We start from the raw sequence: 26,806 nt of genomic DNA on the forward strand, positions 1-26,806 counted from the left end.
AGCCGGCACGGCTGCTTCCCTATGTAGAGCACGTTTGTGGTCATCAAAGGTGCCTTTCTTTTTGGAATTGTTAGACTCCTCCAGGGGCATATTCTCCTTCCACCCCTCTTGATCACCTTTCGGACCCGAGGCTGATTCTGAGCAAACTTGTGAAGGTACCTCTGGGCAGAACCTAAAGGGATTAAGCTCTATCTTCAAAGATGGAAGATGTGCATTCCTTGACCCATGTGGTCTCTCGATGGTGCCTATAAAATCAATCTGGTGATGTCCCCATATTTTCTTGTTTTTGGCTTCAATATTCTGTTGACAAACAGTTGTTTGTCTCTTCAATGGCTCAAAAGCTCAAAACCTTGCTTCCAGATCAGACAATGGAAAAAAAGAATCTGGAGGATGGCAACCATGCAGAGGGGTTTCCAGGGTGTACATCTGACATCACAGACATAGCACCAAATAGTTGACAATCTCTCTCTCTCTCTCACACACACACACACACACACACACACACACACACACACACACCACGCACTGGCAAAGCCAATAGGTCACGCCTGTGCAAGAACTACTGGCTTTGCCAATGTGTTTTAGCTATGTGGTACATCAATATGGCTGCTGTTCAGCACAGCTAAAAGTTAGTGGCGTAGAGACTCATGGAAGATAGGGTGAAATAGTAAAGAGTGGAGTAGGGTTCTGGAGTGGTAGGGTGTCATATTGGACTGGCATAGTGTGGAGTCGGGTAGATTGGTAGAGAGTCTTGTGTATTGGACTGGCATAGTGTGGAGTCTAGTAGAGCGGCATGGAGCAGCGCAGAGTGGGCTGGCACAGTAGATTACAGTGGTACACTGCCAGAGTGGTGTACACTGCCAGAGTGGTGTACACTGCCAGAGTGCAGTGGCGTAGAACAGATTAGAGTTGTGTAGAGTTCAGTGACAGACTGCAGTACTGCAGAGCTGAGCGTCACAGCGCAATGGAGCAGAGTGATGTAGATTACAGCGATGCAGAGTCGACTGCAGCAGCACAGAGGGGAGTGGCATAAAGTAGATTGATTCAGGGTAGAGTGGAGTTGTGCAGGGTAGAGTGGAGTTGTGCAGGGTAGAGTGGAGTTGTGCAGGGTAGAGTGGAGTTGTGCAGGGTAGAGTGGAGTTGTGCAGGGTAGAGTGGAGTTGTGCAGGGTAGAGTGGAGTTGTGCAGGGTAGAGTGGAGTTGTGCAGGGTAGAGTGGAGTTGCATAGTGAGTAGAATCGCATGGAGTAAACTGGTGTGGATTGCAGTGACATACAGTGCAATGGTGCAGAGATTAGACTGGCTTAGAGTGCAGGGGCATATTGTTGAGTTACAGAGTAAAGTGTATTGGCGTGAGTGCAGTGGCGTTGAGTGGAGGTGTGCAGAGTAGATTGGTCTGTCCTAGCCTGGAGTGGTGTAGAGTCCAGTGGGGATGAGTACAGTGGTGTAGAATGGCAAAGAATGCATTGGCATCGAGTGGTACACAGGAGCTGGAAGAGGCATTGTAGGAAGCTGGCTCTGTATATACTATGTCAAAATGAGATAGTGTGCACAGAGTCCAGGGGTTCCCCAAGAGGCTTGACAGAGGCAATACTTAAAAAGACTAATGCTCCATTTGTGGTAGTGTGGTCGAGCAGTTAGGCCTATTGGAGGGAAGTGTTAAGCATTTGTTGTACACACACAGGCAATAAATGGGAACACACTCAAAGACTTGCGGCTGGGTGAAGGTCTGGTTCCCAATGAAACTCAATGGGGGGGGGGGGGGGACCCCAGGGGTCACTTATGAGCTGCAGGCAAGGCATGGGGGCTTCTCGGGCAAGCCACCGACTGGACAGGGAGGGGGGGCCACCTGCTGGTCACTACTGCACCTGTGGTCAGTCTCTCTCTCGTCTGGGGGGTGCAGTGCTTCTCCAGGCATCGGAAATCTTCATCCCGGGCAGTCGCAGTCAGGGTGGTCCCTCGGGACTCCCACTGCAGGCATCATCGTGGAGAGGTCAGCCCAGGGTAGACACTAGGTCGGATTCGCCTGGGGGTCCTCTCTGGCTGGTTGGCTCCTCTGGACACGAACCAGTGGCATCTGGTGCAGAGTAGTTTTGGACTCACGTTTCTGGAGTGAGGTGGGAGTCCCTTTAAAGATGATTGCTTTTTCTGCTTGTTGGACAGGTCCATTGGAGTTTCTTGGTCCTCGGTGATGCAGGAAGTCCCCTAGAGGCTTTTTAGGGGTCGCTGGTCCTGTAGAAAGCGTGGTTTCTTCTTTTGCAGCTTTTTGAAACAGGAAACAGGCCGGTTGGGCTGGGACCGAGTCAGTTGTTGTCTCCTCTTTTCTGTGGGGGTCTCAGCTCAGCAGTCCTCCTTTTCTTGAGGTTGTCAGGAATTGAAATCTCTTGGTTCAGGGAGCCCTTAAATACATAATTTAGGGGCGTTTTTAGGATTAGAGGACTGTAGCCAATGGCTACTGTCCCCAGGGTGGCTATACCATTCTTGTGCCCCCTCCCTTTGGGAAGGGGGGGGGGGCACCTCCCTATTAGTCCTAATCCTCCAAAACAAGATGGAGGATTTCTAAAGGAGGGGGCCACTTCAGCTCTGAACACCTTAGGGGTGTTCCTGGCTGAGGGTGTGACTCCTCCTTGCTTTTCTTAAGTATCCCTCTGGTCTTGCTGTCCTAAGTGGGGGCCTGTCTGGGGGGGCCGGCGTCTCCACTAGCTGGAGTGCCCTGGGGCACTGAACACAAGGCCTGAGCCTTTGAGGCTCACCACCAAGTGTTACAGTACCTGCAGGGGGAGGTGTGAAGCACCTCCACCCTGGAAAGGCTTTGCTTCTGACCACAGAGCGCACAAAGGCACTCACCCCATGTGGTCAGAAACTCATCTGGAAGTGGCAGGCAGGTATAGACCGGTCACTCTTACACTACCAGGCTGGCTAACATACAGGGAGCATCTCGAAGATGCCCTGTGTGTGCATTTTGCATTCCACACTGGCATCAGGGTGGGTTTATTGCACAGAGAAGTTTGATACCAAACTTCCCAGTGTTCAGTGTAGCCAATTATGGTGCTGTGGAGTTTGTAATAACTAACTCCCAGACCATAAACGCAGTATGGCTACCCTGCACTCACAAGGTCTGAGAACTGACTTCGACACCGTAGAGGCATATTGTTCATGCAGCTATGCCCTCGCCTGTGGTATAGTGCACCCTGCCTTAGGGTTGTAAGGCCTATTAGAGGGGTGACATACATATGCCACAGGCAGTGGGTTAAGGGCATGGCACTCTGAGGAGATTGCTATGTTGACTGTCTTTTCGCCTCACCAGCACACACAAGCTGCAATGGCAGTGTACAAATGTTTCGTGAGAGGGTCCCCTAGGGTGGCATAATACATGCTACAGCTCCTGGGGACCTTCCCTGGCCACAGAGCCCTTGGTACAATGGGTACCTTTTACAAGGGACTTATCTGTGTGCCAGGGCAGTGCCAATTGGGTAGTAAAGGTACAGTTTTTGGGCAAGAACACTGGTGCTGGGGCCTGGTTAGCAGGGACCCAGCACACTTCCAATCAAAGTTGGCATCAACACTAGGCAAAAAGGGAGGGGGGGGGGGGGGGTTAAATCATGCCAACAGTGGCATTTTCCTACAGGCATGGAGTGCAGTGGCCTGGAAGGGTGCAGAGTGCAGTGGTGTAAAGTGGAGAGGTGCAGAGTAGAGTGCATTGGTGTGGAGTAAGAAAATTAGTTACTTACCTGTAACTGCAGTTCTCCAGTATTGGTATCTTTCATAGATTCACATGCTTGAATCATCCCAGTCGTTGAGGTGGGAGCCTCACAGTAACTTTAAATACATAAAGCAGTAAGTCAGTAAGTTTAAAACCTGTAGGCCTCAGTAGGCCTTATAGACTATTTTATAGTCTATCCACCTTATTTTGTGAAAAGACCCAAACTTCAGTGTCAACCAATAAGGATTCAGCCCCTCCCAAACACTCCCAACAGAGGCTGAATTCCCTCAGATTTTCTAGTACAAGTGTGAAGTTCAATATCTGTATAATAGGGGAGCCTCTGAGGGGAGGAGGGTGGGTCGCATGTAAATCTATGAAAGATACCAATACTGGAGAACTGCAGTTACAGGTAAGTAACTAATTTTCTTCTCCAGTATTGGATCTTTCACAGATTCACATGCTTGAATCAGAATAACGAGCATTAATGTTTGAGAATTAGCTAATTAATTTATCTGTCATTTTATAGTAATTCTCCAAGTGATATCAATCACGTTAGTGTATATATATATATATATATATATATATATATATATATAAATAAATAACAGTAATAGAAAAAACTGTATGGCAGAAGATGATACAATATGTGACGTTGTTGTTTTGAGGTCTACAACATGTTAACACAATATGAAAAAGCGTTGATATTACGACTAGTATGAAGCAAAATATTAGAGCAAACCACACTGTAAAATAAAATTAGCTATTAACAAAACTGAGAAACAATATCGAACATACCTTGAGTGTGGTGGCGGGATGTGTAAGAGGCTCACCTTAACGAAATAGATGCCTCAGAACTGCCTGTCCCACTGCTGTATCAATGTTACTCGTTTCTTCGAGACAATAGTGTTTTGTAAACGTATGCTGGCTGGACCATGTGGCCGCTCTGCAGATGCTATGTAGTGGCACCCCAGCAAAGAGTGCAGCTGAAGTGGCTACCGATCTTGTAGAATGGGCTCTCACTTTGCTGTGGAGCGGTTTACCAGCTTTAGCATGACAGAATTAGATTGCAAGGCCAATCCATCTGGCTATAGTCTGTTTGGACACCACATGTCCCTTTCTTGTTCCGCCAAATGCAACAAATAATTGGTCACTGACGGATGACTTGTGTTTTCTGCAAGTAAAACTTTAGACACCTTTTAATATCCAGGGAATGTAATGTCTTCTCGGCTGGCGTTTGTGGGTTTGGAAAAAAGGTTTTTAAGATGACTGCTTCATTCAAATGAAAAGTTGAGGGAACTTTTGGGATAAACTTAGGATTTGTTCTTAGGATTAGACCGGAATTTGTAAATTGGAGGAAAGGCTCTTTAATAGTGAAGGCCTGAATGTCGCTGACTCTTTTGGCTTAAGTAAGAGCTAGTAGTAACGCTGTTTTCCATGAGATGAATTTTAGATCGGCTCTGTGGATCGGCTCAAAGGGAACTTTCATGAGCTGCATTAATACAACATTCAGGGACCATAACGGCTGAGGTTTTCGAACTGGGGGGAAAACACGAAAAAGGCCCTTCATGAATTGTTTGACAATTCTGGTGGAGCATAATGAGACCATGTGTGGTGATCTACGGTATCTTGAGATTGCTGCCAGATGCACTCGAATGGAGGAGTATGAAAGTCCTGACTTTGCCAAGAGCAAGAGATATGGCAGTATCTGCTCTGGAGGAGCGGAAAAGGGAGGTATACCTTCTGCTGCACACCATATACAAAAACGTTTCCATTTAAGTCTGTAGGTTTTGTTGGTAGTGTCCGCTCTAGCGTTTGCTAAGAGGTCTCTACACTCAGGAAATGTTCAGATTTAGATACTCATTGAATTCAGGAGCCAAGCCGACAAGTGAAGAGATGACGGATCTGGATGCCTGACTTGTCCCTGGTGCATCGTCAAGAGAGTAGGGCTCTGTCTGAGTTGCACATGTGGCTGTTCGGAGAGCATTAGGAGCTCTGTGTACCAGACCTGTCTGGGCCACCTGGGAGCTATGAATAGGAGGCGACACCCCTCAGTCTTTATTTTGTTGATGACTCTCGGAATGAGCGGGATCGGAGGAAAAGCGTAGGCATAGACCCCAGACCATCTCATCGAAAACGCATTTCCCCAAGAACCTTTCTGGGGAATCCAACTTGCGTAATACTGGCATTTCTTGTTCTCGAGTGTGGCAAATAGGTCGAGGTTTGGTTTGCCCCATAAGAGAAAGTCGATTGAGAAGTTTCTAGTCTAGCTCCCACTCGTGATATGGTATCACTGTCCTGCTCAGGGTGTCTGCCAGAACGTTGGTTTGTCCTGGCACATGCTCCGCTTTGAGCGAAATGTTGTGCTTGATGGCCCATGTCCAGATTTCCTGAGCTAGTTGCGACAGTTGTAGGGATCTCGTGCCCCCTTGCTTGTTTAGATAAAACATGCTGGTTGTGTTGTCCGTTCTGATCAAGACGCTTTAATTTTGTAGTTTTGGCAAGAAAGCTTTTAGAGCTAAGTATCACTTTGAGTTCTAGGTAACTGATGTGGAATTGAACCTCTTTTGCATTCCAGGATCCGCTGATTTGCAGATCTTGGCAGTGTGCACCCCATCCTTCGAGAGAGGCATCCGTTGTTACTATGTAACTGGGTACTTGATGAAGGAATGTAAGTCCGTTTGACAAATTGGTTAGCATCGCCCACCACTTCATGGTGTTCTGCATTAGAGGTGTTATGCGAATTCTGTCTTCGAACGAACCGCTCACCTGGGTCCACTGTATGTCCAATTGCTCTTGCAGGGGTTGCATATGGAGCCTGCAATCTGGGACTAGCGGAATGCATGATGTGATCATCCCTAGCAATGATTTGTAGATGCGGACTGAAACTAACTTTTTTGTAGAGAGTCTGGGTGCTAAGGAGGTTAGTTTTTGTTTACTCTCGTGAGACGGGTACGCCTTGCTGTGGACCGTGTCTAGAATTGCTCCTAAGAAGTTTAATACTTGTCTGGGGTGAAGCTGAGACTTTTGGTAGTTGACGACAAACCCCAGGCTGTTAAACAATTGAAGGCAATCTGAAATATGACGTATCACTTGCGGCTTTGAAGGTGCCTTTATGAGCCAGTCGTCCAGGTAAGGAAAAACCTGCATACCCGACTGGCGGAGATGTGCTGCTACCGGAGCCAACATTTTCGTGAAGATTCTGGGGGCCGATTTGAGACCGAATGGGAGAACTCGAAATTGGAGGTGCATAACACCCACCCTGAACCTGAGGAATTTGCGGTGGTTGCGGTGTATGGGAATGTGAAAGTAAGCATCCTGGAGGTCTAGGGATGCCATCAGATCTCCAGTATTTAACAGACGCAGGACATCTTGAAGTGTTACCATCCTGAACGATTGTTTCTTTAGAAACTTGTTTAGTGCTCTTAAGTCCAGGATGGGGCGCCAGTCCCCGGAGGGTTTCTTTACGAGAAAGAAGCAGGAATAGAATATCCTGTTCTTTTGAGAAAAAGGGACTGGTTCTATCGCTCTTTACCCAGCATCACTTTTACTTCCTTGAGGAGTTGGTTCATCCTCGGGGGCGGAGGGCCCGATGGAGGAACAGTTGGTGGTGTTTGCGTGAATTCCAGAGTATGACCTCTGGCCACTATATCAAACACCCATCTGTCTGATGTTATAGCCGCCCATTGAAGGAAATAGGAAGTGATGCAACCTCCAACCCTAGATATTGGTGGGGGGGGGGGGGAGAACGCTGGAATGACTGGCAGGTCATTGTTTCCTGCCCGTATCTCTTCCTCGGGCAACCCCTCTTCCTCTCGCTGGATGTTCATAGGCCGCGGCCGGTGGTAACCTGTAATGCTGTTGCTGGTGGTACTGTTGTGATCCTGTGGAGGAAGACTGATACTGGGGTCTGTACTGTTGGTAGCTCCCTCGAAAGGAGTAACCTCCTCTTCCCCTTGCTCCACGAAAAGGTTGCTTTTTATATTGTAGGGTACCTAGAGATTTTGCTGTATCCGGATCTGTTTTGATGGCTTGTAACAGGTCGTCGACATGCTTCCCAAACAAACTCTCACCATCAAAAGGCATGTCAAGAACGCGACTCTGGACCGCCGGTCGAAATGATGTAGCCTTTAGCCATCCTTGCCTACGCAAGACAGCTGCGCCAGCCAATTGCCTGAAACCAGTTAAAGAAATGTCTATTGCGCAGTCTATAATCTCTGCGGCAATCCGTTCTCCTTCCTGCAACACCTTTTTTGCTTCCACCTTGACCTCCTCCTGCAAGAGATCCAAGAAAGCAGACATGTCTGCCCACATTTGGCGATCATATCTTCCCAGGATGGCGAGGGAGTTAGCTGCCTTGACTGTGACCGCTGCTATAGAGGAGAATTTTTTTACCAATGTTATCTAATCTCCTTCCCTCTTTGTCTGGGGGAGATGCTATAGGCGTGGAGGGGTTTCTGGAACGTCGCTGCGCTGCCTGTGATATTACTGACTCAGGTTTTGGCTGTGACACTAAACAGGCCGGAGAATCATCCGGGGCCTTTTATTTCTTCTCTAGCCTTGGCATTTGTGAAGGCACTGTGGCAGGATTCTTCATTGCCTTCAAGCCTTCCTGCCATAAGAAATCTACTATCGGTATGGCTCTTACCGATCTCTTTGATGGTTCTTTGAAATCGTAAAGGAAGCACTGTTTCATGAGAGATAATAGAAAGGCCAAAACGCTTTGCCTCTCTCTATCAGATTATGAAAACCTCCTATGTCTTCTGGAGGCGAATCCACTGGACCTGCTGGAGGTGGAGATGGTGTGGGGGACGAGATAATCATACCATTCACTGGTCACAGAATCTCTTAGCTCACCCTCTTCTCTTTAGTCTTCTGACGAGGGATGAGCTTCTTGTGTTTGGCTAGTTAATGGTATGCTAGCCTGCGGTGTTGCCGTAAGACTGGTCGTCTGGGTTTGACGAGGCGTCTGGTAGGTTTCAGGTCTGGGTGGTGTGGTAGGCGTTGATGGTGGAAACCTTCTATAGTAGTCACTGAGCATAGATTTAAGGTCTGCCACTAGTGTTCTAGGTATGGAGAGGGGTAATTGTTGTTCTGCCTGTGGGTAGGATGTTGAAGCATAACTGGACTGGTAATGCTGTTCATCTTCATCATCAAAATCCTGGCACTTGACATGGAGTTGAGACGGGCTACTCGCTGCCCCAAACATTCCCTCGTCTTGGGAGTATGCGTCATCATCATTGATTAAGTACTTGCATTGAAAAATTGTGTATGACAAAACCTTGCTTGGGGAGGTATGCATTGGCAGAATATCGGAAGCTTTGCCCCCCATGGTGATAAGTGAAAGAGGTAAGAATCTGGTTGAATCGTCCTGAGGATAAGGCACCATAGTTGAAGATTGGTGCGGGGGAGTACCCAAGAGGGTTGATGGTCTATACATTGCTACTGCTGTGGAAGATATGCTCGTCGACGGATCCTTCATCGACGGATCCTCTGTCGGCATCTTAGTTGCAGACGGTGCCGTCGTCGGCGGTGTGGATCTCTTAAACCTCATTGAGAGGTGCTTCATAGACGGAAGTGCCCTGGTCGATTGGTGGACCCATGAAGCCTCTGCCGTAGACTATGTGTTCGCCGACGAAGCTCTTATAAATATTTTTGCCCTAATTATCGTCGCCGATGATAACGGTTATGACGTCATGATCATCGGTGAGACCGCCGTTGTGAACGTCGACGACACTGTCGTAGAGGTCACCGTCGTCGACAGGTGTTTTTTCCCTGAAGATAGTTTTTCCGGCTGTTTCTGGGGTGACAAGAGACAGGGATGCCTTTTTTGAAGTACTTTTGCTATGTAAAGGCGTAGTAGGCTCTGAATGAACCTTTTTTTGTGTGTCTCTGAATGGGAAACATCCTTTTTTGTCTCAGTAGAGACTTGTTTTACCTTTTTGGCCATCTTCCTTGGTGGCTCAGACACTCTTCCTCTCTCACCTGTTCTTTTTTGAGGGTGAGAAGTATGAGATGACGCTTCACTTTCGTCTGAGGAAGGATGCTCCATGGCTTTCTGTTTCTGCAGCCACAAGAGAAGACTACCCTCACGGTCATTGAGGGTTTTTTGACTAAAGGTGCGACAGATCTTGCAGTCTCTCACCTTGTGGTCTGGATGGAGGCAGTAGATGCATTTCTTGTGGGGGTCATCAACATGTAGTCTTTTCTTCCCACAACTGTCACAGTCTCTGAACAGACCCCTTTTGTCTTGTCAGACATGATAAAGCTGGAAAGCTAAGTTCCTGAGAGAAACAATTTTCAGTCAGAAATAAGGTAAACTGAGCAGAGCTCAGGGAGACTCTGCTCACACGACGTGCAGTAGAAAATCTGAGGGAATTCAGCCTCTGTTGGGAGTGTTTGGGAGGGGCTGAATCCTGATTGGTTGACACTGAAGTTTGGGTCTTTTCACAAAACAAGGTGGATAGACTATAAAACAGCCTATAAGGCCTACTGGTTTTAAACTTACTGCTTTATGTATTTAAAGTTACTGTGAGGCTCCCACCTTGACGACGGGGATGATTCAAGCATGTGAATCTATGAAAGATACCAATACTGGAGAACAGAGGAACAAACACCCTGGAGAGCCTAGAGGAAATAAAGCAAGCAAACATCCAAAAAAATGGGAGCTACAAAGCTAATGGCAATCAATGTGAGGAATGCATTCCTAGGTCAACATTCTGACAGTGCCCAAGATGTCTTTTGCAAACCAGACAACTGTACTGTCTGTTGGGCTGCGACCTAAAAAAGAAGAACTACAAAGAGACAATGCCTGACTCGCCAGCTGCATGACAGAATAATGCACAGCATGTGAATCAGAAAAGGTTCAAGCTGCAAAACCTCAGACTGCCTCAAAACTCTTAAAAAGGCCTTTGTTATCCATGAAAAGCTGTAGACAAGAGATTTTTTTTTTTTTAAAGATAGGCCACACCAATGAACAGCTTGGACATTTTGCATTGAACACTAAATCCCAAACGTGTTAGGACATACTCTTATTAATACCACTCCCCCATTGATCATTACAACAATCTTTTAATTGCATTCTCTTTTACTAGTGAATTAAACAAACCAAGACCTCGCCCAGCTGAATAACTGGTAGCTCTGGCAGAAATAAAGGGCCCTTGAACTGAAATAAAGACACTTACGACATATCCAGTCTCCAGGTATGAATGACCAGAAGCCTGCAAGAGACAAAGTAAAAAAAAAAAAGAAGAGAACAGTAACTAAATCATAAATATCTATGCTTGGCAAGAATTTGTGCCAAAGCAAAACAGAGGAAATGTCAAATTTCCTAGACTCAAGAGAAAGAAACTGCAAAAATTAATACTCACATCACTTCCAACTTCTAAGGACTCGCTTCGTTTTGGAACTTTTCTTTCAGCTTTTCCAGTTTCACTCTCACTACCCACCCATTTCACCTGCAAAACCAAGATTAAGTTCAGTTTGAGCCCAGAGGTCAAAGATCAAAAAAAGACTAACATCACAAAGCCCAGCCACCCTCAAAAGGTGCACTGGTTATTTATTAAGTTCAACAGTGCTGTATCTTCTTGCCGTTGTCTGGAACTTTCACACCTCATTCTTTAAACAATATATCTCAGAAAGGTTATCACAATGCAGTAACCAGCTAAGTGGACTACGGTCTTAATAAATACAAAGAGGCCTGAACAGCAGTTCAAGCTAGTAGCTTACTGAAAATCAAACTGCACACCTGTCCCAAACAACTCTTTAACCATCACACTGCTAAGCAGTGCATCCCAAAAAACATTATGACCAATCCTCGGTGGTCATCATGCCCATCAAAGAAACTTATCGACAAAAGTATCAAAACAAAGACAACACATTTTCCACCACAATCCCTTCAAGGTCTAGCATACTGCCCATGTACACAAGCGTTTTAGTGCACCACATAGTGGTGAGTGCTATATCTTTTAATGCAATACAATACTGTGGGGGTTAGGTTCTACTACAGACCGAACAGCTACGTTTTCAATTGTTTCCCGATTTGGTCGGGGAAGCTGAGGCAGAGTTCACCAAGGAAGTTCTATCACCCGATTTGAATGTTCAAGTTAACAGAAACAGTTCAGAAGATCTTAGGATACATACACGTAATACTTAGTTGATAAGGAATTGTAAGAAGCCAAAAGTATTGTCTTAATCACAGCTGTTAATTTTAGCAATCCTTTTATAAACAGCAAGTCGATGAAGCGGACGGAAGGTTATGTAAATATGACCAGTATTTTTTTGGCCTATGATCAGATTGGCTGGCATGTTTTGTATGAAGTTGGAGATGAGCCAGAACTTTTTCTGCTGTGCCCAGATAGAAACTACTGCCCTAGCAACTATATTCACTGGCAATCAGGATGGAATAATGCAAGTTGTAAAAAAAAAAAAAAATGAGAGAACAAATCAACTTAGTTTGAGCTGGACAAAGCATTCCCTTGAACTGCAGCTGCTTATGGCTGCAATGTACGCTGTATTACAATTTCCAAAGTTTGGGCAGATTTAAATGGAGAAGAGCAGTCACCCATAGAGAAAGGTCATTCGAAGTTATTTCAGATTGGATAAGTGCTGTCTGTCAGAAGGACTTCTGCCTTTGCAGGACTGTGCTATAATAATTACTAGACAATAACCAAGCACTGAAGCAAGGCAAGAGACTAATTGATTGATTTGTTTTTTTGGCTGTGAGAGGGAGTCATACTCCTCGGGCAACTTTAACTTCCAACTGGAAAACACCCTAGACCACAACTCCTCCTCCCTCCTGGACAACCTCACCAACCTGGGACTCAAACAACTGGTTACTGCCCCCACCCACTCGGCTGGACACACACTTGACGCCATTTTCACTGCAAGCCAACACGTCACCTACACCCACACCAAACTCCAATGGACAGACCACCATTGCGTCCACTTCTCCTACAACAAACCACCCACACACACACCACCACCAACACACCACCCCCTACCGCGTGTGGGACAAGATCCCCACGGAACACCTAAACTCCCAACTGACGCAAACTCCGCCACCAAACACCACCGACCCAAACATTGCCACATACAACCTCAACAAATGGATCACCACCTATGCCAACGCTCTCGCGCCCCTCAAAAAAAAACATTACTACCCGCAATATCAAGAACGCCCCATGGTTCACCACTGAACTCCACGAGCCCAAACGCAAATGCCGCAAAGCAGAGAAAACCTGGAGACAAGAACCCTCCGCCACAAACCTCTCCGCCCTCAAAACCACCACACGCACCCACCACCAACTCATACGCACCACCAAAAGAGCATACTACAAGGAACGTATTGACAACAACTCCCAAAGTAGCAAATAACTCTTTACCATCATAAAAGAGCTCCCCAAACCCAAAGCCAGCAACCTAGACCCCACCGACACACAAACCCTCTGCAACTCCCTCTCAATGTATTTTCACCGCAAAATCCAGGACATACACAACAGCTTCCTACCACACACACCCTCCACACACAACCCCCACCCACCCAACTCAAACCCAACACACACACACCCCACAACCTACTCACCACCTGGGCCCCCACCACCGACGAAGAAACTGAAAAGACAATGAACTCCATTCACTCTGGCTCCCCCTCCGAATATACAATAAGGCCAGTCCCACCATAGCCCCTAAACTCCGAGCCATAATCAACAGCTCATTCGAAACCGCCACCTTCCCTGACCTCTGGAAACACGCGGAAGTTACCGCGCTCCTAAAAAAAAAAAAAAACAAAGCCAACCCAGACGGTCTCTCCAACTACGGCCCCATCTCCCTCCTCCCTTTCCCAGCCAAGGCCACGGAATAACTAGTCAACTCCCGCCTATCCCACTTCCTCTAAACAAATCACACACTTGACCCCTCCCAATCTGGGTTCTGCAAAAACCACAGCACGGCAACCGCTCTCATCGCTTGTACCGACGAAATCAGATCCAGAGTCGACATGGGCGAGACCGTAGCACTCATACTCCTCGACCTCTCCGCAGCCTTTGACACCGTCTACCACCACACACTCCTTACAAGACTCCACGACGCCAGAATCCACCACCTAGCCCTGGACTGGTTCACCTCCTTCCTTACCGACAAAACCCCAAAAGTCGGCCTCCCACCCTTCCAATCCTCCGCCTCCAAAATCGCATGCAGAGTCCCACAAGGCTCCTCCCTTAGCCCCACCCTCTTTAACATCTACATAGCCCCACCCTCTTTAACATCTACATGGCCCCACTAGCGAACATCCTCAAACCCCCACAGCACCTCCATCCTCTCATACGCTGATGACAACTCATCTTTTCCCTCACCCGCAACCCCTCCACTGCCAAAACCAACCTACACGCTGCATTCCTCGACACCGCTGCCTGGATGACAGCCAACCACCTGAAACTCAACTCCAACAAAACGAAATCATTTTTTGGTCCTCACAAAAACACTTGGGACCCCTCTTGGTGGCCCACCACACTAGGCCCCGCACCCACCCCCGCAAACCACACTCGCAACCTCGGCATCATCATGGACCCCTCCCTCTCTATGACCCAACAAATCAACACACTCACCTCCTCATGCTTCAACACTCCGCACACTGAAGAAAACATTCAAATGGATCCCCACAGAGACCAGAAAGATAGTTACCCACGCTTTCATCAGCAGCAGGCTGGACTACGGCAACGCCCTCTACGTCGGCACCACACAAAAACTCAAACGCAAACTACAACGAATCCAGAACTCAGCAGCACGACTCATCCTCGACCTGCCCCAACATTAACACATCTCACCACCCCTCAAATCCCTCCACTGGCTCCCCATAGACAAAAGGATCACCTTTAAGATCCTCATCCACGCACACAAATCCCTCCACACCGGCCCAACCTACCTCAACGAGAGAGTGACCTTACACACTCCCACACGCCACCTCCGCTCCGCCGACCTCTCCCTCGCCTCAGTCCCCCGCATCAAACACACCACCACGGGGGCCAGATCCTTCTCCTATCTGGCCCCCAAAGCCTGGAACTCCCTTCCCACCCACCTCCACAAAACCCAGGACCTCCTACTCTTCAGAAAAAACCTTAAAACTTGGCTTTTCGAACAGTGATCTACCCTCCCCTCCCCCCCCACCCCAGCGCCTTGAGACCCTAACGGGTGAGTAGCGCGCTCTCTAAATCTCTTTGATTGAGTTACAATCGGCACCAAATGTGCATTGTCTTTATACACATAGAATTTAATTCTCCATGAACGCAAGAGCCCTGCTAACTAGTGAATACAGATGTTAAAAAGCTAATGTGAGAGGATGCCCCTCCGCTGCACTTCCCATTTCAAAGTGCAAGACAACAATAGAAACTAAGAGCACACACAACCATTTGTTTTCAATCCGAAGGAAGGATATAAGCCAATTCAATGCCTTTCTGTAACAACTAATGTTGATGGATCTGTAGATAAGGAGATTATGAATGCAGTCAACAAATCTACTATAAAACAGCACTTAACGCCATCCTTAAATAATCAAGGAAAAGCAGTAGTACAACTAGTTTTTTACTGCAGCCCACGCAAAAGCCTGAATGGTTTAACTCAGGTTGCAATGAGCCTGCATGAGATTTGGCAAATGCGAACATGCTGATTTTCAGGTGATTCTTCTGTGGAGTGTGGAGTGTGGATTCGGTTTCTTAAGCAAGCAGTGATTACAGAGTTTTCCATTTATGGGTGCAATTATTGTTCTTGCCGCTTTGGATAGGGCAAGGGTCAAGGGAGAGTTAGATAGCTTAGCGCCAGCCAACAATTCAATTACTTCATATACAGACACCTGGTCAAAAGTAATCAGAATGGACTTGGGCAGTGGTCAAGGGACGTTAAGGAAATTGTTATTATGGATAGAGTTTTTTCCTGCTTTGATTGTTTTCTAATATTCGCCACTTCTTCCCTTCAAATCAGAGTTCTAAGACAATGCCTGGGGAAACAATGGCACGCTCAGGGAAAAGTTATATTGAAATAGTTCTATGGAGAAGTTCACAGATTCAAAACCAGAACATAATATTTTTTGGCTTCTTTTAAAGCCAGAGTATATTTAGATTGTTCACATGTTTCATGTAAACAGAACTCAGGGGAAACTAGTTCATTTTCAGCCATTCAGTTTAAATTTTCAATGCCAGCAATTCTTGCAAGTACCACGGGTTTCATCAATGGCTACTAGACTGCACAGTTAACAGTTTGAAAGGAGATTAGTTAGCCTAGGACTTAAGTCAAAACATCATTAATATTAGTAATATTCAAAGCAGAGCCTAGGATGACCGAAGGATGTTTGGCAAATTCAGTTTTTAAAATATTATGCAACTTGTCTTCTTCTAATAGCTTCCATATACAGGTGGCTTTTGCCCGAGTCAAGGACAGAAAAGTGATCTGAACATATTAGTGGGAAGGTTCCAGAAAACAATGAAGCTGCTGGTACGAGATATTGTATCTAAACGAGCTTCTGGCAAAGCCAACAAGTACGTCTTGCCTGTAGTACAAACAAAGCCTTAAGATGTGCACACGTCTTTCCGGTAGTACAAATGTAGCCACAGGATGTGCCTTTATTTCATGCATTTCAAATTGTGAAGGAAAATAGCTACGCAGCTGCTTCAAGTGCGACACAGTGGTTTTTAAATGGCTCAATGTAAAAATCTGCAATATGCCATGGTTCACAAATAAAGTAACTAACTGATGCTAAAAGTGAGCCTCACTTGCTTTATAAGTCAAATCATAACCATGGGGGTGCAAAATGTGTGTAGTTTTGTGAAATTATGCATGATTACACAAAATACAAATCATTTAGCACTATATTTGAGAAACCTTGATCCTCATGTCAATTTTTAGTGCAAGTATGCATTTTGCAGTAAAAAAAAAAAAAAAAAAAAAAAAAAAAAAAAGGAAACACGCGGTGTGCACAACAGTTGTTACCATTCTGCGTGTTTGCATTATTCCAAGAGCTGGCCATAGCATTTTGTAGCTAACTGCGCATAATTGAGAGATGCTGTAATTGCAGACCTTCAGGAATCTTACATCACAAGCGTAAAATGAAATTCCCAAAGGTACACAAATTACACTTTGGAAATTTCCATTTTGTCGGGGCATAGTCATAACTAGATTGGTCTGAAAAATATTTGCCATGCCTGCCAGAGTTTCTAGCTATTTCAATGAGCGATAATTGCTATACCATGACAACCCTTCCGGTTAATTCGAAAAGTGTTATAGCTATTAGGGACTATGCCAATGAAAAATGGGGGGGCAGAGTCGGCTGAGAGCTATGTTTCCATAAAGGATACCACATCACCATTTCACTGTACAAATTCCGTTTAGGGTGTTATGCTGAAGACCAGCCTGGCAAAATCATCTTCAGCTCTGCAACTCCCAGGTGAACCTGAACACAAGAAACAGCCACCCAACACTCTGATCAAACCAGCAATTTCCACAAGATGTAGAATGAGCCATCAAACAGTTAGGTCAGCAATAGCCAATAACATCTGTTAAACTAGCAGGCAGGCAAGGAACATTCACATCAAGCACGGAGCTTCTGCAAGTCCCAACAAGAATGTTCAAGCCACCTGCCAACCCAGAGACACAAGGCAATAACCAAACAGTAACCATTCAGAAGTGAATCAAAGTAGGGTGTTACCGCAACACCAAATATAATCTGTCAAATCCATTAATACTCCTGCAAAATTGAATTTAAACAAAGAGAAAGTGCATTGTCACCCCAACAGTTTTCTCATCTACTTTGTTGCATGGGTCTGTTCCTTTCATTTAAGATTCAAAATCTCGTTTCACTCAACAGAAAAAAAGAAGGCTCTGAACAGAGGTATGCAGAGGAATAGGATGTCAACGCTCACAATGCCCCTTGGACTGGCCACCCTTCCTGAAGGGAGGGGGATATGGCTAGCCCAAGGGCCTTAGTGAAGGCCACCCCATGACTGGATCATCTTGAGGGTTTGAAACAGACTTTGTGCTGGAAATGAAAGGTCACCTGGCAAAATGAAGGGCTTGAGGCAGGCTGTTGCCCAGAACAGGAAGGAAGAAAAAAAAAAATGGTACACCGGAAGTGCATGGGCATCTGGTGGGCTGGAAGTAGATGCTTGCTTGGAAGTATAAGTTAAAAAGGTTAAACCTGAAGTAAAAGGTCACATGACTGGGCTCGAAGCAGATGATACGCTTGCCCATGGCACGAGGGTTGAGGCAATTACAGAGCACTGAATGTAGGGCAAAGTGCATATGGTTATGGTTAGGAGCACTGAATGTAGGGCACAGTTAGTAATGAAAATAAATGGTGTGTTCGGATCGCTTTTAAGTTGCCTAAATAAACTGCGGCCTCAATTCTTGCATAAAGATTAACCCATGTGGTCGGAGTTAGTGGGATCTGGGAGGGTAAACAAGTTGGGGGGGGGGGGGGGGGGGGGTTGCCTCTGCTATGCCCTGCGTCTAGGGTAGTATGCACATCTATTAAATTGCACATCTTTGTCGCTTAAACTGACTGAAGACCCTGGATTTCCTATGTGGCGCACAAACACTGTCAACAATACTATAGCATCAAGTTACCAACACTCATCTCCTGTAACATGAAAATCTGGATGTAGCAGAAGAAGCAACAGATTTCCAATGGAGTTTGCCCTACTGTGATTATATCTATATTTACCAAACCATTATCAGATATGCTGAATTGCAGTTCTTAGATATTCACATAGCTGGTTAAGATATGTTGCAAAGATACGATACATCATGCAGTAATAGCCTATAATGCAGCACTCAACTTGTGTTGGTAGCTTAAAGGAAGTGTGTTCTACCTTAAATAATAAATGAAGACTGTATCAGACAATGTCAAAGGGGGTCCTAGCTGGTGAATGAAGGTCTGGAATAATTATATTTTCTCTTCACTTACTGAGTCCTCCATTTTGTTGTTGCATTTTCTTACGGACATCTCCCCGATTCCAATTGAAGAGGTGGAAAGAAAAACTGAAGAGTGTATTGAGGAGAGCAGATCTGTGGACTTTGGGTATATGTTCTAAAGAGACATTTTCAGCAAACCCATGGCAGATGCCTGCTCCTAATTAAAAATATTTTGAGCTTAACACTAAACAGCTCAATTAGGTAAATCATGTGAATTTATACTAAGATTAATGATGCTAATCTTTCAAACCAAACAGCAGCCCTACAACACAGACTAAATCAAAGGACATACTAAGCTCTTACACACATTTCTTAAACCAACGAGCAGCAGTATCAACATGGAAATAAGCCCAAGAGATGCTTCAAGAACAAATTAGAACTATAAACCAAACTACCAATCACCCAACAGAACTTTCCAACCAAAAGCTACTGCTTGGTTTAGCCGAACCCAACAGATTGGCTTAAGAGGCACTTGGAGACTAACAACCACACGATGCCCTTACAAATGAGAATCACCCAAGGAAAGCAAGAGCTGGCCGAAGCAAGTAAGTCACACCCACTTCCACCCATCAGTGACTTCTCTTCATTACAGGCAAGGCCAGCTCGACCTTCAAATTTAGATCCAGTCAATCATCCTTTGAACATCAATGTTATCTCAAGATAAGCCCAAGCAATTCCAGTCTAACTAGGCAATATTCTATAAGCAAATCAAACCAAGAGTAACCAAATTGGACAATCTAATTAATCTAAAAGGGTCACCCATGAAAAGAGGTACCAATTATTCTCACAATGGTAAGATCACACTACAGGGCAGAATTCCTAATATATCACCCATTTACAACAAGCAAGAGATACATGCCATAGACTATGTCTGCAGGACTTAAACCCATTTACCTGGGCTGATATCTATACAGAATCTGTTAAAAGCTTGCTATTTTAGATATCAAGTTTCCAATCTGTAGTCCTAGACCTCTTTCTTTAGAAGCCACACATTGCAAGATCATTTAACAGACTCACTTAAACACACAGCCAATCTTCATGCAAACACCCTTTAAGACTCCCGGTCCCTCAGAACTCTTGGCCTCTTCCATATTTGGGTCCTCAGTCTAGCATCAGTGCAACTTCCACCTAGACTCATTGACACTGGTTATCTTTTAAAAGCCAATCCAAACCGATTCTTGGTCTTGCATACCACACCTTTAGACTCCAGAATAATGGAATCCTTAATTTCTTTAATAGTGTTCAACTTCACTCAATTGCCTGCCAAACTCCATAAGACAATTGCAAGACTGTGCACCATCCTGTCTTTCTCACCCTGCTGATTCAGATGTGCACACAGCGATTGTGTCTGCAGCTGTGACCAGTATACTCAATATGCTTTCTCACAGTTCTGCAGTTTGAATAGTGAATGCACACGCTTTGTGCAGTGGGCTTAGTCTCCCAATTTTAGAAGTTAATAGTCTCAGAGGTACACACTAAAACACTCTGTGGGATCATTCACCTGTTCTCTGCAGTTAGCAGCCGCTCTACAAAAAAAAAAAAAACATTGCATTACCCTCTACCTCTCTTTCTTACCTCTTTATTACTCCTTTTACTCTGTTTCCTTCTCTCCTTTTCCCCACTGGCCTGGTTAGGATCTTGTTCTGGACAGCCCTCTGGGTGCTCTGGCTCAGAATCATTATCAGGGCGTTTTCTCTTCCCAGTGTGCTTCATGCGATGCTCCTTACGCTGCGGGGGCTTCAAAGATGCATCCTTCTGAAAAGGGAAAAGAAAGAGGAAAATGTGAAAACAGAAAAATTAGGGTTGGGCAGAATGTTTCATTCTGCCCGCTGATTTGTCAACTCTGCCTTACTCTTGCAATGCAACCTTTCAGCCAAATTCTACCAATCGCAGTGTGGCAGAATTTTTCCCACAAGGCTTCAGAAATGCAAGCACAGGATTTGGAATCCCCTAGCTCCATTTTCTAATGCAGGCAGTCACGGTTAGAGGGCTGCTGCTTAAGTAGATTTGCTGCCACTCTACGAGATTTCCTATACCTATATGTCCATGGGCACTTGGGACACATGGCCTTATACCTGGCACAAAGTTACTTTCTAGTGTTATTTTGGGTGGCATCTGGACTCAGCAAACCGATTTTAGGTTGTTAAAAGGAAACATTCAGGCCACTTTTTTTCAAAATCATTTGAAATGTAGGCACACATTTTGCAACAGAAACCCATAACTGCTGCAGTGACAGAGCTGGTCAATGGCCAGGTAATGAGGAGAAAATAGAATAGTTTGTGTTTGGTTACCAAGCACCAGCACCTCTTTTTTTATTTCCATTCGGGCAAAGGAACATTTTTAATCTAGAGTAAATTACCCAATAACAAAATACAGGCACTCTTCAGTGCTGAGAATCTACTCGTTTTCTGAGGTGTTGAGTGCACTAACGTAAACTGTAATGGGGAGAATAAATGGCAGATTTCCATATTTATTGGGGCTTATAAGCGATGCGATTGACAAAAGCAGCTGACCCACTTTTTGGGGATTTTGGCAAGGTCATCTAGTGATAGTGAACTCAAACACCATTTGAGTATGGTGCACGAGATAATCAAAGAGTTGCCAGCAGGAGCTTATGTCTTGAGAGGCGAGGAATTCTGCAGGAGAAGAATACAATGATGTGGGTGATGCCATGACTATTTGGATACTGCACATTTTGGGCTCGAACGTTAGGGTGAAAAATTATACATGCAGTGCATTTCTAAACTCCAGGTTCTTAATTATGTACATCAAGCTACTAAGTGTTGCAAACAGGTGATGGTCTATATGATTATTTTGCTTTTGAGGAGGCATGGTGCTATATAGACTGGGCTGGCACTTTAGTGTCTCAAGCAAACAGCCAGTGTCTTTAGATGGACAAAATGGGATGGAGTCTAGCAACCTAGGGGTACTTTTTGGTTTATTTAGGTTGATATTTGCAGCCTCGTGCAAGATGTATAAAGTTGTGGTATTTTAGTAGGCCCAGCTAAGACTGGAATTTCAATAGCCCCAGCACGGTTGGATAGTAGGTCTAGAATTCTAACCTTTGGCACAAATGCATCATCATCGAGAGAGGGTTCCCTGACTCCTGAAATCTTATTTCAAACTTGGCAGTCTGCATGTTAAAACAGAGGAAATCAAATAAAAAGGTGGAAAAGGCAAGTGGAGAACTTTGGAGGGCAGAGCACTGTACATTAAACAACATTTTATTGTCACCTTGTGAATTTTATTGCATTGCAATTGCATTCATATAACGATTATCCCCGACGAGGCATTGAAATGCTTTATGGTGGGTACCATGCTATTCTGTAGCCTAAAATTAGTGGCTCATTGTAGGAAGTTGGCTCTGTATGCACTATTTCAAAGTAAGGAATAGTATGCACAGAGTCCAAGGGTTCCCCTTAGAGGTCAGAGAGTGGCAAAAAGAGATAATTCTAATGCTCTATTTTGTGGTAGTGTGGTCGAGCAGTAGGCTTATCAAAGGAGTAGTGTTAAGCATTTGTTGTACATACACACAGGCAATAAATGAGGAACACACACTCCGAGACAAATCCAGGCCAATAGGTTTTGTTATAGAAAAATATCTTTTCTTAGTTTATTTTAAGAACCACAGGTTCAAATTCTACAGGTAATATCTCATTTGAAAGGTATTGCAGGTAAGTACTTTAGGAACTTTGAATAATCACAGTAGCATATATACATTTGACATAAAACACAATAAGCTGTTTTAAAAGTGGACACTTGGTGCAATTTTCACAGTTCCTGGGGGAGGTAAAGTAATGTTAGTTTTTGCAGGTAAGTAAACCACCTACGGGTTCAAATTGGGGTCCAAGGTAGCCCACCGTTGGGGGTTCAGAGCAACCCCAAAGTCCCCACACCAGCAGCTCAGGGCCGGTCAGGTGCAGAGTTCAAAGTGGTGCCCAAAATGCATAGGCTTCAACGGAGAGAAGGGGGTGCCCCGGTTCCAGTATGCCAGCAGGTAAGTACCCGTGTCTTCGGAGGGCAGACCAGGGGGGTTTTGTAGGGCACCGGGGGGGGGGACACAAGTCCACACAGAAAGTACACCCTCAGCAGAGCGGGGGCGGCCGGGTGCAGTGTGCAAACAAGCGTCGGGTTTGTAATAGGTTTCAATGGGAGACCAAGGGGTCTCTTCAGCGGTGCAGGCAGGCAAGGGGGGGGCTCCTCGGGGTAGCCACCACCTGGGCAAGGGAGAGGGCCTCCTGGGGTTCACTCCTGCACTGGAGTTCCGATCCTTCAGGTGCTGGGGGCTGCGGGTGCAGGGTCTTTTCCAGCCGTCGGGATTTTAGAGTCAGGCAGTCTCGGTCAGGGGGAGCCTCGGGATTCCCTCTGCAGGCGTCGCTGTGGGGGCTCAGGGGGGACAACTTTGGTTACTCACAGTCTTGGAGTCGCCGGAGGGTCCTCCCTGTAGCGTTGTTTCTCCACCAGTTGAGTCGGGGTCGCCGGGTGCAGTGTTGCAAGTCTCACGCTTCTTGCGGGGATTGCAGGGGTCTTTAAATCTGCTCCTCTGTAACAAAGTTGCAGTCTTTTTGGAGCAGGTCCGCTGTCCTCTGGAGTTTCTTGTTCCTCTTGAAGCAGGGCAGTCCTCTGAGGATTCAGAGGTCGCTGGTCCTTGAGAAAGCGTCGCTGGAGCAGGTTTCTTTAGAAGGCAGGAGACAGGCCGGTAGGACTGGGGCCAAAGCAGTTGGTGTCTTCTTTCTTCTTCTGCAGGGGTTTTCAGCTCAGCAGTCTTCTTCTTCGGTAAGTTGCAGGAATCTAAATTCTTAGGTCCAGGGGAGACCTTAAATACTAAATTTAAGGGCGTGTTTAGGTCGGGGGGGTTAGTAGCCAATGGCTACTAGCCATGAGGGTGGGTACACCCTCTTTGTGCCTCCTCCCAAGGGGAGGGGGTCACATTCCTATCCCTATTGGGGGAATCCTCCATCTGCAAGATGGAGGATTGCTAAAAGTTAGAGTCACCTCAGCTCAGGACACCTTAGGGGCTGTCCTGACTGGCCAGTGACTCCTCCTTGTTATTCTCATTATCTCCTCCGGCCTTGCCGCCAAAAGTGGGGCCGTGACCGGAGGGGGCGGGCAACTCCACTAGCTGGAGTGCCCTGTGGTGTTGGAACAAAGGGGGTAAGCCTTTGAGGCTCACCGCCAGGTGTTACAGCTCCTGCCTGGGGGAGGTGTTAGCATCTCCACCCAGTGCAGGCTTTGTTACAGGCCACAGAGTGACAAAGGCACTCTCCCCATGTGGCCAGCAACATGTCTCGAGTGTGGCAGGCTGCTAGAACCAGTCAGCCTACACGGGTTGTTGGATTAGGTTTCAGGGGGCACCTCTAAGGTGCCCTCTGTGGTGTATTTTACAATAAAATGTACACTGGCATCAGTGTGCATTTATTGTGCTGAGAAGTTTGATACCAAACTTCCCAGTTTTCAGTGTAGCCATTATGATGGTGTGGAGTCCGTGTTTGACAGACTCCCAGACCATATACTCTTATGGTTACCCTGCACTTACAATGTCTAAGGTTTGGCTTAGACACTGTAGGGGCACAGTGCTCATGCACTGGTGCCCTCACCTATGGTATAGTGCACCCTGCCTTAGGGCTGTAAGGCCTACTAGAGGGGTGACTTATCTATACTGCATAGGCAGTGTGAGGTTGGCATGGCACCCTGAGGGGAGTGCCATGTCGACTTACTCGTTTTGTTCTTACCAGCACACACACAAGCTGATAAGCAGTGTGTCTGTGCTGAGTGAGGGGTCCCCAGGGTGGCATAAGATATGCTGCAGCCCTTAGAGACCTTCCCTGGCATCAGGGCCCTTGGTACCAGGGGTACCAGTTACAAGGGACTTACCTGGATGCCAGGGTGTGCCAATTGTGGAATCAAAAGTACAGGTTAGGGAAAGAACACTGGTGCTGGGCCTGGTTAGCAGGCCTCAGCACACTTTCAATTCAAAACATAGCATCAGCAAAGGCAAAAAGTCAGGGGGTAACCATGCCAAGGAGGCATTTCCTTACACTCATCTAATGGTTACTAATTATTTTTGTAGATTTGTTGGTTATTGGGTAAGACTTGTATTCTAAGGGAACTGAAAAACGTCCTTTATTTTCAAGTGGTGATGTAATATAATAGGAGTCTGGGGTAATTTTTTGTAAGTTAAGTAGAAAAAGAGGGATGAGTAAATAGGACACAGGAGGTTAGATATTGTGAGAGTAAGGAGGGGTTAGAACAGAATGAGACGGATTTGTGGGCGCAGGATGAATATATAGGTTAGAAAGGTTTTGTTATCGCAGAAACAGTTACTCAGGAGAACTTAGAATTTTAAGGACGGGTATGGTTATTTAACTGAAATTTAATTAGAGTTAATTGGCAGGTAGGTGAAAGGGAAAGGGAAATTTGGAGGCTCCAAAGCATGCGGAAGGAGGGGGATCACCATTTAAATAGAAATGCAGGATAGAGAATAATCACTAGCTATAAATCAGTTTATTTCATATGTGTGCTTTTTCGGAACGCTTAGGTAGAAAGCAATTCTGTGGAAATATGAAGCATAAAACAGAGTCTGAAAGAAACAAAGGCTGAAAGCTGATTACCTGTGGGAAGATGATACAAGTTCCTCTGTTTTACTTTGTGCTGCTTGGCTAGTGAGTGTGTGGATACAGTTATTTTTTTTAGTTTTGTTACATAGACAGTGAACAATACTGAATTTGTTGACATTCAATTTGTTTTAATATGGACACTGAGATTTGTGTGTTGGGATAGCGGGTTAGGTTTGTCTGCTGAAATGAAGGAGAAAACCATCACTGAGTTTTGCATTGATCAATCCGCTATGTGTTTGTTTGATAAACAAGTCTGGGTGTTGGGTTTCTAAGGGGGATGTGGTTCTCCCTGTTATTAGACACTGTTTAAATGATTCTGCTGATTTAGCACTTAGTTGGCCGTAGAGGGTCCTGGAGAGCATCTGTAGGCACAAAATGAGAAATTGGATCATATTGGGAATAAGCAGGGCTTAACCATCCTCTAGAACTGTGTGATTCTCAGTAATTAAGATCTTCGCAGGTAATGAATTCCAAAGTTCTACAGCTTGTACGGACAACACAGTGCCATCAATTTCAAAACTAGTAGTGCCACTGACTGCAGGGGATCTGGAATCTTGCAGGGGTTCGCTTGGTTTGTTATTTTGCTTGGATGAATTTTAGCCCTTTGGAATTGATCGCTCTGTGAGTGACGCACAGTAGTTTGAAAAAGGATCTTCTTGCTGCAAGGAGTCAATGTAGAGCCTTCAAGACTTAAATGTGGATTTGCATATTTGAAATTTGAAGTAAAGCAGTCTTGCTGCGGTGTATTGGATTCTTTTAGCTTTCTGATAGTTGAGAGGACTGCTATAAGGAGCAAGAAGGACCAAATTATATGGCACAAAATGGCTAACTGACGTAATGCAGCATATTTTGTGCTAGTATTAGCTCATTATTTTGAAATTTTTACACGTTAACACAATCTGGGCAATGGTATCTCAATACCAGTCTGACACACAAATACAGCAATAAGCAAAAGAAAGGGGACTAGTCGGTCACTGTGAAGCAACACCTGTTGACATATACTAGTAAACTTTGATCTGTGAGCTAGAAGCACATTTTTAAATTACAAACTGCAGATTATTCAGCAGATGATTGATAGTGGCATAACTATATTTACACAGAAAATGTCTAGCCGTAAAAAAAAACAGAAAAAAAAAAAAAAAAAAAAAAAAACATAATCCCAGTAGTACTAGCTATAGTCCTATGGCATACTTAGGTTTTGAGAGGCTGAGTGATGTTTGCATATTTTAAGAAAATCCAGGATGTTTCTGGCTATTTTTGGCGAGGATCACTTGTCATCTGACGAGAAATATATAGGCTCTTAGTTTCCACAATCACTTCAGTTTTTAAAGTACTATGCTTGAGGCCGATTCCATGTCATTCTGTGATCTTCAGCTAAGAGGCAAATATTAAGTTTTGATATTCCTAGGTCATTAGGGTTTTCCACATTGGCAATTGTATAGTCTGCATAGTTGAGGCAGGCGAGATCGAAACGGTTGATATGATTTAGCAATGGTTATATATATGGAAAATGTCACTTACCCAGTGTACAT

General features: G+C 45.3%; 1 protein-coding gene across 2 annotated transcripts in view; it reads right to left on the bottom strand.

Annotated features, from left to right (window-relative positions):
- The window catches only part of FBRS (fibrosin), a 319,454-nt gene that overhangs the window by 243,750 nt on the left and 48,898 nt on the right, over positions 1-26,806 (bottom strand). For both annotated transcript variants that reach the window (XM_069244392.1, XM_069244391.1), the window contains exons 2-4: positions 20,233-20,412; positions 11,070-11,156; positions 10,884-10,919 (exon numbers count right to left, since the gene is read on the bottom strand). In XM_069244392.1, the coding sequence (XP_069100493.1) occupies positions 10,884-10,919; positions 11,070-11,156; positions 20,233-20,412 (303 nt within the window). The remainder of the gene's footprint in view (positions 1-10,883; positions 10,920-11,069; positions 11,157-20,232; positions 20,413-26,806) is intronic.

This window comes from Pleurodeles waltl, chromosome 7 (genome assembly GCF_031143425.1).
Source record: "Pleurodeles waltl isolate 20211129_DDA chromosome 7, aPleWal1.hap1.20221129, whole genome shotgun sequence".
Lineage (NCBI taxonomy): Eukaryota > Metazoa > Chordata > Amphibia > Caudata > Salamandridae > Pleurodeles > Pleurodeles waltl.